General features: G+C 45.6%; 1 protein-coding gene across 3 annotated transcripts in view; it reads left to right on the top strand.

The window, feature by feature from the left end:
• Positions 1 to 1,364: 1,364 nt before the first annotated feature.
• Positions 1,365 to 13,693, top strand: part of PELI2 (pellino E3 ubiquitin protein ligase family member 2) — a 189,756-nt gene continuing 177,427 nt past the window's right edge. Inside the window, exon 1 of one of the 3 annotated variants that reach the window (XM_015143769.3) lies at positions 1,365 to 1,682. In XM_015143769.3, the coding sequence (XP_014999255.1) occupies positions 1,606 to 1,682 (77 nt within the window). In that variant the 5' untranslated portion in view covers positions 1,365 to 1,605. Of the gene's footprint in view, positions 1,683 to 2,014; positions 2,270 to 13,693 lie in introns of those variants that run through there. The other 2 variants (XM_077938777.1, XM_077938776.1) reach the window with 2 other exon arrangements.

A 13,693-nucleotide genomic window follows, 5' to 3' on the forward strand; every position in this document is an offset into this window, starting at 1 on the left:
TAAAGTTTATTTTTGGCTTACCAATGGTGTGACTTTAGTTACTTTGGAATAATTTATTTCTAAAGCCTCAATTAAAAAAAAATCAGTTCCTAACTGAAGTAAAATTACCAGAAACATCATGTCACTACCGTAATAACCTGTCAGAGAAGGTTACACAAGGGGTGCAGCACAGCGGAATGGAAGGTTACAGATGCAATTATTATTTTCTCTAGCCCTTTGCTTCGGGTCATAGCCAACCAGTCACTATACACAGGGCAGCTTTTGCAGCATTTATTTCTTTAAATATTTAACAGTGTTGAGAGGCAGTGACTGGCAATAATATGTAGAGTTTCTAGCACATTATGAGTGCTTAATAAATGTTAGAACAATAAAATCCTGTATGATGAAAAACAGCAATCAGTAAAACTATTACAGTCTACAATATTTTAAAGCTGTAGCAATGACTAGTTTAAAAAGAATAGAAAGCAAACAGTGCACTGATTAAATCATGGTCATAAAGGAACATTTACATTCACTAAAAAATCCACCCAGGTAATTTCTCCTTATATGTATTAGGGGATGGAAAGAAGGCACGGGAAAAGTGGATAAAGTATGGATTAAAAAACAACTCTTCCCCCAACCCTCTGTCACCCCCCAAAAGCCAGTTGGAGTTCTGTTGACGACACGCCGGGGTAGCTACATCCAGTACAACGGTGGGGGTGCTCCAAGCGCCTTCGAAACGTCCTCTACTCCAGCACCAACTGGCAAAACCTTCTAATTGTCTAGACGCCTTTCTGCTTGGTTTTGGAAGGGGAGGCACCCAAGTGGGTGTGTGAGACACCTCCAGATGTAAGCCGGGACACAGTGACACCGAGAGAGCGCTCTTCTACTTGGAGAGGAAGTTAATCCCATCGAACTCCAGTCAGGAAAACGTAGGCTTGGCATCCGCGGCCGCTCGCTTCCAGGATCTCCCGCGGGCCTTCGCGGCTAAAGAACCAGGCGGCGAGGGCTGAGAACCCCGCGCTCTAAGTTTGGGGAAGGAAGTGAGGAAAAAAAATAGAGCTGCTCCTTTAAGAACTTCCTTTCCCTTTTACTCTATGTTTACATAACACAGGGGCTGAGCCTCCGCCGGGCCGAGGGGGGCGGGCGGCCCCACGCGCAGGGGGAGGGGGCGCCCCGCGGGCCGGGGGCGGGCGGCTCGCTCCACGTGGGGCGGGGCGGCTCCCACCTGCCCGCGCGCCGGCCCCCACCTCCCCCGCGCGGCCCCCGCCTCTCTTGCGCCCGCTCCCTCCTCCCTCTCTCCCTCCCGCTCCCTCCTCCCTCTCTCCCTCCCGCGGGGCTTCGGCGGCGGCGCTCAGCGCAGGCAGGTCCCCCTACTGCCCGGTCCCATTTGTTGCCGGCTCTGACTCGGGGCGGCCGCGGCGCGCGGAGCTCCGGGGAGTCAGGCGGAACAGCCGCGCAGCCACGACGGAGCAGCAGCGGGACTGGCCGCCCCGCGCCCCCTTCGCCGCCGTGCCCTTCCCCGGCGCGCTCACCCCGTTCTCGGGATGGGATTGTAGCGGCGGCGCGGACTCAGCGGGGATCGCGGCGGAGGCGGCGGCGGCGTCGGCTGCCGAGCGGGGCTCCATGTTTTCCCCTGGCCAGGAGGAGCACTGCGCCCCCAATAAGGAGCCAGTGAAATACGGGGAGCTGGTGGTGCTCGGGTGAGTCCTGGGGTCCCTGGTCCCGGGCAGCGGCGCGGGCGGGGAGCGTCCGCATCCTCGAGTGGGGCAGGCGGGGTGGCTCGGCGCTCTCTGGGGACTGCCGGGGCGCTCGGGGCGGCAGGAGAGGCTCGCAGGGCCGGGACGCCCCCCATGGGCGCGCGCTCCAGGCGCTGCGGCGGGCGCCGGGCTGCGCTGTCCCCGCGGAGGAGGCGGCGGAGGAAGTGGCGGCCGGGACTCGGGCGACCCCGCGGGGGCAGCGCCGGGCACCGGGTCCGTGGCCGTATCGTGAGGGCGGGGGCAGGGGCTCCACTTCCCGCGCGCCGCGTCCGCCCGGGGAGGGCGGGCAGGAACTCGGGGTGAGGCGCCGCCGTCGCGGGCACTTCGCGGGGTCGCTTCCCGAAGCTGAGAGCCCGGCCGGCCCGGAGTCCCGTCTTCCCACCTCCCGGACGGACCGTGGTTCCCGCGCCCCCGAACTCCGAGCGCGGCGCCGTGAGCTCGGGCCGCCGCGGGCTGTGGGATCCCCGGCTGCGCTTTGGAAATTGTTCCGATGACCGCCGCGGGCCGCCGCAGCCCGAGGGCAGTGAACGGTGTGTGACCCGGGCCGGCCGGTCCTCCGCTTCTCCTTGGAATGCCCTGGTGGGGAGGGGCAGGATGCGGCTGCTCGGGGCCTGGCACTGGGGCGCGGGCCGCATCCCCCTGGTCCCCGCCTCGCCAGTGTCCTCCCGGCGGCGGGGAGCTCGCCAGCCTCGCCCGCCTCGGCTCCCTCTCTGCTGGTGAAAGCCGCATTTTGTAGATAGTAATTATGTACAATCGTTAAACGGCAGCAATTAGAGACTTCATCTACTTCCTGAGTTTCCTTGTGACATTTCTATTGTTTACCCTTAATAAGCCGGGAGAGAGGCTTCGCGGGATTATAGCTGGATATAGTGGGCAGTGAAAGGGGAGGGGGAGGGGGGAAGTGCAGGAAACTGGGGAGAAGGAACAACTTGGGTTTAGTGTTGAAGAAAGGATTATTTTTTCCTTTGGCCAAATGTGTCGCTCCTGGGAACCCGCGCTTTTGTCCTTCTGCGTTGAAAGACCTGTATTCAGAACATCCTTGGCGCTGATAGGTAGGCTTAGCACACATATGAGGAGTCATGGCTGTGGGAAGACTCAGGGAACTTTGCAAAACGTGTTTTGATACTTGAGTACCTTGAAGTAAGTGCTGACTTAAAAATAATTTAAGAGGAGTTTTTTAAGGGAAGCTTCCAGACACCGCACAACTCAAAGCTTCCCAGTCTTCCTGACTTTGTTGCTAGTGCATTAAGTGGGGGTAGTATTGGAAATCTCATTACCTATTTTGAAGCTGTTTGCAGGTAAGTGTTTTTCTCACCTGCATCTTAATTGCACTTCAAAGACAAATATCAGGGTTCACAGGAAGGCGGGAGGAATGACAGGAGAAAAACCACAGTATAGTCTGTCTTATGTAACTTCAGCCCAACCTAATTTTGTGGAGTTTGGTTTTGTGTGGCTGGCTTCAAAGTATGTTTAACACTGGGAATTTGACGTGGAAGATTAACGTATGCCAGGACATTATTTTCATTATTTCCTTTTGAGGAAATAATTGTTGAGATGTTTCAGAAAAGCAGCGAGTGGGCCTGGAGAGGTTTTGTGTTCATAGCTGGCAGTGCAGGGCATTCCGAAGCCACGGAAAGGATTGAAACCCTGGATTGTCCTAGTATCATACATGGTCTTACTGCACAGGAGCCTGTGGATATAACGTTGCAGTTGCATACGCTCTGCCCTTTGCTAATGCTTTTCCAGGAGACCAAGGTATGACATAGTTGGCCCTTAGTGGGCGAGACACTCAATCGTCATTTGTGTACCTACTCTGTGCTTGTGCTGTTTAGGCATTGCTGATGTAGTGAGAACAGGGAACTTTCATTTTAGTGTGGAGTGACAGGCATAAACAGAAAGAAACATTCAAATAGGTGAGTAATAAGTGACCATTTCAGGTGTAACCAAGTTCTAAAGAGGAGCTGATAAACTTGGAGAGTGACTGCTTAGGTGGGTATTGCTTTCTTCGACTGGAAGATCAGGGAAGTTCTCTCTCAGGAGGTGAAATGTGAATAGAGGATGCTAGTCTGGTTTTTGAATACTTGAATTGTGGTATTTTTCTTTTTTTGAGAGTAGGTTTCTGACTGTTTACCAGTGTTGAACACATTGAAGAGTGCAGGTGAAAGAGTGACTAGGTAGGTAGATTTTTAAAGAGAACCTTATTGATATTCCACCCTTAGGGTTTCAGACAGTGTACTTCATCTTAAAACAACAATAACATTCACACAGAATTACTATCTTTATGATATTATCTTTATGTCCTCTGGGACATAAATATTGGAAAACAAAATTTCAAGTAGATTTTCTGAATAATGAGATGATTCCTGAGATCTAAAAATGGCTAATATTTGATATTGATAGAAGCTTTGCTTGTCAAATTCAGTGCTGTTTTGTTTTTTAATGGTTATGTGACTGTCCTTTTTGCTCACTTTTGAATGTCCTAGTAGAACATTACTAGGAAATCCTGGAGAGCGGAATGAAGAGCTGATAGATGTCTATATCCATATACAAATACTTCTGTATCTTTTCATGTGTTACACAGTATTATTAAGAGGTTCCACATAGCTAGGATTTTAGTGAGCTCATCACTTTCTGGGCAGATTAGTGGAATTTAATTATTTCATGATTCCAGCCAGTTATTGTATCATAGCCGCGACTCTATTGTGTCCACTGCTTAACTGAAGGTAGAGAAAAATGAGTGATCTAACTAGCAGGGCTTTTTGCTATAGTTTTAAACTTACTAATGTTTTAAGGTTAGGGAAGTGGATCAGGATTTGAGAGGCAGTTTGATATAGTGGGAAGAACATGCATTTACAGGTGGGTGACCTGGATAAGCCCTGCTCTCTTGCTGACTGGCTCTGTGACTTTGGTTTAGTTCCTCCTCTTCCTCTCTGTTTCTTTATCCATTTGCAAGATATGATTGGATTAGGTCGCCTTCAAGAGCCCTTCCTGGTCTATGCTCAGTAATTCTGTTCATTGGCGCAAATGTGGAAAATATTTAGTTACATATTCTAAGTTCCCTGACAGTTGTTTTAATAGCTGAAAAGACCAATGCGGTGGTTGTTTTTTATGAAGGAGATGTGCTTAAAAACAGAACGTTTAAAAAAGTTGTAATGATATACATCTATTTGACTCACTGATGTTAGATTACCCATGAGAGCATTTAAATTGGGTAAAACTTTATGTTCCAAGTTTAAGAAAGGCAGTGATGTTTTGAAGTTTAGGTAAATAGACGGAAATAACCAGCATAAAGATGAGATGATCTCATGATAAAAATTTAGGACTGGACAGCATTAGGAGAAATACCTAATGTAGATGATGGGTTGATGGGTGCAGCAAACCACCATGGCACATATATACCTATGTAACAAACCACATTCTGCACATGTATCCCAGACTTAAAGTATAATAAAAAAAAATTAGGACTGGAAGGAAGCCTCTTGGTCATGGCATATGTTTAGCCCTTGTATTTTATTCATGAGGAAACTGAGGCTCCCAGAACGAGAGAGGTTCAAGTTCATAGTTGGTTTGTGCTGAACTGGGTGGCTGTAGTACCCCACTCTACCCTTTCCCCGCTTTAAGACAGATTCCAGCAGCGCTGCCAGTTCCTCAAAGCATCCTTTCTGGATTCAATTTGAAGCATGTGGCTCTCTTGCTGACTAATGGCCCATCGTGGTTTTTGGAAAAATATTGCTTACTCTCTTAGTTCTTCTCACCTCACAGTTGAATGGATAATGCATTTTGCAAGCCTTTTTTTTTTTCTTTTCTTTTGTTGCTTCACAAAATGTATTTTTATTGGCTCTCTCAACCAAGGGTTCTTAACCTAGGGTCCACAGATGGAGTTTGCTAAGTTCTTGAACTTAGATGGGGGAAAAATATGTCTTTATTTTCATGATATTCAAACTGCAGTTTAGCATTTTCATTCACTTATGAGTGTAGGCAACAAAAAGATTTGCTGCTAGATTTTGTTATTTAATGCATTATTACAGAAGTGCACTTATGTATTACAATTTAAGACTTTTGAGAATGAAGCATAACTGATACCAATCGTAATCCTTTGTATTTTAGTTTATATGTTTAAAAACATAGTCTGAGAAGGGCTCAGTACATGTCATCAAACTGCCAAAGGGATTCTTGGCACAAAAAGAGGGTAAGAACCTCTACAAATGAAAATATATAAATATGACTGAAAAATGAAGTATTTTGGTACAAATTGATTAGGCTCTACAGAAGGAGGTAGATACCTGCCTCATTTCCTTTGGATGATGCAGTGTTCTGTCAGATAAGACAAAGAGGATTATAGTAGCTTGTAGAGTTCATGGTCTTTTTTTTTTTTTTTTTTAAAAAGCAGATCCCAATTTCTATATGCTTTTTGTTGTTGCTGTAACCTCAACACTTTGCCTTGACTACTCCACCCTTTGGTGGCAATGAGAAACCTTCAAATATACCCTAACACTTTCCCTTTTCTTATCCTCCACTCTAATTTGGGCCCAAAGACATCAAACTTAATATCTTTTATAGACTAAAAGGTCTTTGAACTTAAAAAAAATTCATAAAACAAAATCTTTGCTGTCACTCAGCATGTGGGGTGATCTGAAGAGCTCAGACCTGTTTGTGTGGATGGAGTGTCTAATTCTGTAGGCTATTAAGGGTTATGGTGTTACTGGCTTTGAGTTGCTATATTTTCCTTTACTAACTTTAGCCTTGTTTGGAATATGTGGCTGTCTGTGTTGCTGTGTGGTTTCTGGTCTGGCATTCTCAGATTTATTTGTTTCTCTCTTTAACACACCAAGACTGAAACCTTCATTAGGGCTTTTCATTTCTGGTTGTGTTTCATCCTGCGATCAATATTTGGGGATGCTGTATATAAAGGAAAGTAAAACAGGCTTGATTCAGGTTCAGTAATTTTACCAAATATTTTATCGAAAAGATAAAATATTTATGCACAAAGGACCAAAACAAACAAAATAGCTGTTGCTATATTTGAGGGAGATGAGTATTGTCACATTGGAGCACTGGTTTTATTTCTGCTGTGCAGGGCTTGCAGTGTGGCTTTCCTGAAAGTATGTATATGGGGTTGTAGGTTGGCTTTTGAATGGAGACAACAGCAACTTGGTAGACCTCATTGGTATGGGAGAAAAATAACTGAAAAGTAATTTATAATGTCTTTTGATTTAATTAAACGTTTCTCCTGGGGTGTGCAGAAATCTGTTTTATAAAAAGAAAAGTAAAGGTTAGAATAATTCATTTATTAGTTCTTACTGAGCTTATTGTCACTTTATCTTCTGGAAAATAAAATAACAAGAGCAGAAAGTGCTTCGTATTTCTTAGCTTTGTCTAAATCAGCTGTTCTCAGCCACTGTCTCAACTACCTCATATGTGATGATCAGTCTTGAGGGTATGTGGCCAGTAATTTATGACAAGTAATAAAATGTGGATCTTTCAAATGATTCGGAGATGTCCTGTTAATAATGCCATTTTTCACCCTCTTGCATTCTGATGTGTTTTCTCAAGTGGGAGAAAAGGGGGTGGAGTTATATCAGGCAATCCAGGAATGTATTCATTCAGCAAATATTTATTGGCTGTCGACTCTTCCAGGCATGAGGAATACAGCTAGGACAAGGCAGACACATTCGTTTTCCTGGTGAACAGCTCTCTTATTTTTGTCCCAGCCTCTTTGTGGATAACCATTACTGATACATGGTTCATTGATGTATTCCCCAAATATTTGAGCATCTGCCACTTGTCAGATGCTGTGGATTGCACTAAGGGATGCGCAGGTGAACAAGACAGTCATGGTCCCTGCTGCTGCAGAGCTGACAGCCTATCTGGGAGACCAGAAGGCTGGGATGGTGGATGTGTTAGCGAGTCCCCTAGCCGTGTGCCAGGATGAGATGGGGATGACCAGGTTGGGGATAAGAGGGAAAGAGTGCTTTCTGAAGTAGATTTGGAGTGTTCTGCAACCTGGAGATGAGCACATGTGGCTACTTTGAGGAACAGACTAAACTGTGGTTTTTCTCCTGTCATTCTTCCCTTTATGGCTAGAAAAGAATGATTGAATGAAATAATGTGAGGGATGATGATGGTGGGGAGATCGTGAAGGGCTTTTAAGATATTGGAAGGGATTTGGACTTTACCCTGAGGGCACAGGACACTGTCGCAGAGTTTTCCAGTATGAGATGGGAGTGAAGAAAGCCCTCTGCTCTTTGCAGAATGGAATTGGAAGGCACAGTGGAGTTGGAAGGCACAGTGGAGTTGGAAGGAGAAACTGAGGCTGCAGCCCAACAAAGCAAAGAGAGAATGGAGTGTGAGCTAGAGGGCAGCCGTCTTGCTTCTAGTTTGTGGTTTGGGTGCCTCCTGAGACCTAGTTTTGTGTGATTGACCATTCATTCCATGACTCAATATATTGACTGAGGACCAGTACTGCTCCCAGCCCTGGGCTACACCAGCGAACAAGACAGACAGCTTCCCTTCCTGCCCGCTTGGAGCTTACCTTTTACTGGGAGAGGTGAGCAAGGAAATGAGTAGATAAAAAAGGGAACTTCAGAGACTGCTGGTAGGAAACTAAAGCAGGATAAGGAGGAAGAGAGTGATTGGGTGGGCAGGGGTGGGTGAATTGGCAGGGTAAAATGCTAGGGATAAGGTAGCAGGGGATCCTTTCGGGCAGAATAATCAGGAAAAGCTTTTCTGAGAAAATTATCCTGTGTCCTTTGAGAGTCCCCACTTCTTTCAGTTATTTACTTTTTTTTCTGTTTAAGCCACCTTGAGTGGGTTCTGCTCTTACAATCAGAAGATTCCAAGCATTCCGTTGTTAAGAGGCAAAGTATATAAGCAATTTACTGAAGGGAAAATAGAAGTGTAAACAAATATAAGGGCAGATAGTTAAGCATCCCTGGGCAAAAACGTGGTTCTGCCCTCTGTGCTGCTTGCCATGTGCCCAGAGTGGCCATTGCATTCCACTAGAGCGTATTGCTCCTTGAGGGTAGGAACCCTGGCTTCCACCCCACTTGGAGTGCTGGGCTTACCTTTCTGGTGCATGTTAGGTACTCGCTGAGCCTCTTGGAGAAATGGATTTCTGTGACACACCCTAGTTTACCACCCCACATGGAGATGTGGCCAGGGCTCAGTGAATGTTTCTGGACTTGGAAGAACAAGCACAACTGCAGTTTTGTAAACAATCCTGCCAACCTTTAGGGCCCAAGTCGCAGTTTCCCTGAGAAACTAAACATGTGCTTTACTGACATCAGATATTCTAGTTTCAACTTTTGTTTGTTTTTCTTTTTGTCAGTCACCTAGCAGTCATGTTGTCACCTGCAGAAAGTCCTGCCTTGAAGGGAAGCCGGCCATCTGTTCTGATTCCACCAGCTGCTCAGAGCTGCATTGCAGTGCGCCACAGTGGCGTTGAAAGGCTGTGGTCATTAATGCCTGTTAATGATGGCTGGAAATACTGTGGCATACAAGCCTCTTGGATGACAGACCTAATAAATATGCATCAGGGGGCATTTTCAGCAGCAGGTTTAAGGCTATTGAGAGTCATTCTTGATTGAGGTTTTCTTTCTAGCCATCCACATAATGCTTCTCACTCTCAAAACACTTAACTCTGCTTATCCCTGCTTTTCTGCTCATGCAGAATGTGTTTTTAGGATGAGAAATCATTTTTTCAAGCTTTGTACTTCCATTCTTATTAGTACTGGTTTAACAGAATTTAACCAGAGCGAGCAGTTGTGTGTTTGGCTTCTAGGCTATTGGTATAAAACGGCTGATCATGATTACCAAGTACTTCGGAGGACCTCGGTGGCCCCCTTCCTTTCCCATTTTGTGCTTCCTGCTCCATGATTATAGAACACTAATTATAATCAGAACGGGTGATGGGTGAGCAATTAGGCTTTTCTGGACTGATGATTGATTGATTGATTGTGTTGGGGAAAGGCCCTTCCTGCGGAAGGATTGTAAACACAAAGGAGTGTGCTTTCAAACCAGATCCCAGAAGATTGTGGGGACTAGATCCTTGATGGAGTACATGAGATTACATTATGGTTTGGGTACTTCCATCACATGCTCTGGATATAACTCAAAATGCAACCTGACAAGACTGATATGAAATAAATTCATTCAGTTTTTGTTGAGTTGTTTTTTGCCTCCTCGGGTTATTGATCATTCTGGTGAGCACAATTTCAGCCTTTTGGATGAGTTATTCCAAACATTAAGTACGTACGGTTTGAAAATCTTAGCTAACAAAAGCATTTTTAGAGTGACTTTATAATTTATAAGTCATCTCCCAGTCTTTTTGCATTTGTGAATCTCCAGTATTATCTCCTGAAATTTGTTGAGAGCACGGCAGTTGAAGAATAGCCTAGCTTACTGAGAACTATGCTTCTGGTAGACTGGAACATAAGCAGGTTTCACCTAGGAGAGCTAATGCATGACACAGATTTTCAAGCTTTTGAAGGTCACCTGACATGAAATAACAGAACTAAGAGATTAGAGTAGGTGAGGTAATCTATAGAAGCATCCTGCAGGTACAGGTTGGCGGAAGGACCAGAAGAATGTTAACGCTGCATTCGGGTGGTTAGAGGACAGGATGAAGAGCTCATTTATATTGGTTGTACCTGTCTGTGACTGTTGACAGTAAGAAGGTAGTGCAGTTCCTGAAGTACTTTATGTCTCCTCCACACCATGGAGAACAGTTCCGTGTTGGTGAGAAGCAAGCCAAGGCAGAAGATTGCTCTTGGCTGATGCAGTTTAGACAGCAGCCACTGCTGCCAGCCACCTGCATAGCACTCAGGGTGGGGAGAGCTGCAGGCCTAGCATCCACTGGTTACTGCCTCCAGATTGAACACTTGGCCATAGAAAGAAAATGAAAACATTCTTCTAGTAGCTAAAGTGAATGTAACTTCTGAAATTTCCCCAAATTCTGTTTGGGGAATTTTAGCATTTTTCATTTCTAATGAGAGGGAATGAAAAATGTAAAATAAAAACTTTTGCATTCAAAATTGATCAACTGAGTGTAAAAGAAATTTAAATAATTGAACTTCCAAATGATGTTAAGTTTCTAGCTTTCATAATTTTGTCATTTTTAAAGCTTAAAATTATAATAAGAATTTTGAGATGCATGCGCATATGTATATATTTTATTGCATGTGTGTTCTGTGTGAGTATATTAAAAATGAGATTCATAGATCCTTCACATGGACCCCTGAACCTTAAGTTGAAGAAAAAAAATGGGATTCCCTCTACATACTAGGAATTAAGCACTATCTCAGCATACACACTAAACACTGATCACTCAGTTTATGTTAGGTGATGCTGTTGTTGTTGCTATTTTATGAGGCTAATTTCTCTTCAGAGGACTAGGGGTGCTACATAAGGAAATGTCCCCGCAGGGGTATACAGTCTAAGGGCAAGACAGATGACTTAGCAACAAATCATTAATTAGGATGTAGAGGGGTGGTGGGCGAGAGCTGTGGGCATATGATATGCCGAATTCCATTAGGTGGTTTATATTATCCTTTCCAGGAGTTCAAATTTGTTATCTGGGCAGTGAGGCTCCAGCTTAGTGACTTGTCCGAGGCTCACTCCCTAGTTAGTGGGAATCTGGTTAGAAGGTAGGTCCTTATGGCTCTCATGCTTGATTATTTCCACCAGGGTGACGGTGAGAGGCATGTGTATTGCTGGGAGATTGGGAAAGATTTCGTGGGGCAGGTGGCCTTTAGCAGAGCCTTGAGAGGTGACCTGGGTTTTTATAGAGCAGTAGTAATAAATGCATGGCGATTATGGAACCTTGAGGGGTTTGGCTGGAGGCTGAAGTACTTGGTGAGGGAGGTGAAGTTGGCAAGTCAGGTTGGGGTATTGTCGGGGTATTGAAATACTTGGGCTAGGGTTATAATAGGTAATCTCAGAGTGGTCCCTGCCTTCATGGAGCTTATAGTCCATCAAGAAGGAAGCCCTTTTAGCAAACCTGGCAAGGTGCTGCCAAGGAGTACAGGGTTTCATGTACAGCAGGGGACAAAATTTGTGCTGGGGGGAGGGCAGATTTTTGTGGGGAGGGAGGGAATTCCATGTCAGCAGAAGTAGAAAGGGTTCGCAGGGGGAAAGCAGAGTAGGCACATCGAGAGGCTGAGGGACAGAGGCTGAGAGATATCCAGCGCCTTTGGAATTGAAGGGGTGAGAGGGCCTTTGTGATGAGAGAGACTTGAAAGGAAGGACCTGGGCCCAATAAAGTCTGTGGCCTCCGGGAGGGGAAAGCCCTGCTAATAAGGGCTTTATTCCAGACTCCAGGTAGCAGGCAGTGTCAGCCTTCTGAGTAGGTTAGTGAACTAATCCTTAAGACCCGGTCTTGCTTGAAATCTCCAAATAGGCTTGTTTTCCCTTTTGTAGTTAGTTTCCCTCCTACCTTTGTCTCACTTCCCCTGCCAAAGAACAGTTGCTCACAATGGGTGTAGCCCCCTTCTGTGCGATGGTGACAGTGAGATGGGGTGACATGATCCGTTTAGTCATTTGGGCACTCAGTGGTTTGATTTTGAAACTTGTGCTGGAACTAGTGAATGTTTTGGGGTTAAACTCCACTGGCCAAGCAGTTAGTGATCTAAGAACTCTTTCCTGTTAACCATTCAGACAACTGTCCTCCGGAGCCTTGCTTTCCCTGGAGGCCCAAGGGATGAGGTCCTGAGTGCTTTGTCCGCCAAGAAGGGAGGAGAAGGACCTATAGCCCTGTGCTCTTTCCTGCATCGGAGGAGGCAGAGTGTGCCGACCAACTGGGGAATCGCCCTCAGGAGGCAAAATGGGCTTTTTCCTCCAGGGTGTTGTGTCAAGCAGTGGTGGGCTTGTCCCTCTGCCTTGGGGTCTTGGCTGTCTCTTGCTGAGCTGTGGCAGCGATAGTGTGGAGCAGGTGGGACTGGCATTTTGCCCCCAGATGAGCCCCTCTGAGGCTCTGAGGGTGTAATTGATCCCATTGCTGGAGAAAAGAGCAGAGCAGATTTCTGGCCTTGCAGTGTTTGCTGCAGGCGGCGGCCTTGGATTGCTGAGGGGCTGCCCTGCTTGGCCTGGTCGTGTTCCCATCTTGACCTCTGCCATTTCTTCAGGTTGCTCCTTTTGAATTGAAGTGGAGGTCCCTGGCCAGAACCTGCAGTTAAAAATTATCCTTAAAGAGGAAGCATCGAGATCTGAGTCTTTTTTTCTTTTCCTGCGGAGATGAGGAAATTCTGGCTAGACTCTTGCTGCATAGTGGGTTGGTTCTTCCTGCTCCTTGGGGGAGGTGCCCAGAGGGGTGGCTCCTGAACCCTGATGGTATCTGTCCTTTATTGAGTGCTGATTCTTAGCTGGGTCCTTTGTAAAGTGCTGTTCCTTGTGTGGCCTCTTGAAGTGTTCACCAAGGGAGGTGGGTACCATCACTCACCATTTTATGCATGAAACTGAGTCATGATGCTTGAGAAGCCTGTGTGGGGCCACGTGTGACAGAGTGCTAATTCGAACCTAGGCCTTTCGGACTCCAGGTTGTTCAGTCCTGCCTTTAAGTATGTGTTCCAAAGCAGTTTTGTATGTTTTTATTTTGTTTTTTAACCAAATCCTTGCCATACTGGGTATTCTCATTAAACATAGTGTAAAACTTCACTCATTCAAAGAAGTTACCAGTAAGGTGAATTTTTTTTTCTTGGGTTTACAACTTTTATTAACTTTTTTGAGAAGTTGCCCACATACGTGCTTTGCCCATGTAAGTATTGTGCTCCTAGTATGTTTTCAGAAAATTAAATATATGTTTTTGAGGAAATAAAAATGAATCCTCATATCTGCGCTATTTGCCTGAATATATTATAATGTATATAATTATATTTCATATTGAATTGATGCATCAATGTGAATTGGATATTGGTTAAAGGCAGGAAAAGCTGCCTTTATAATCCATAATAGTAAGTTCA

Source organism: Macaca mulatta, chromosome 7, assembly GCF_049350105.2.
Source record: "Macaca mulatta isolate MMU2019108-1 chromosome 7, T2T-MMU8v2.0, whole genome shotgun sequence".
Taxonomy (NCBI): domain Eukaryota; kingdom Metazoa; phylum Chordata; class Mammalia; order Primates; family Cercopithecidae; genus Macaca; species Macaca mulatta.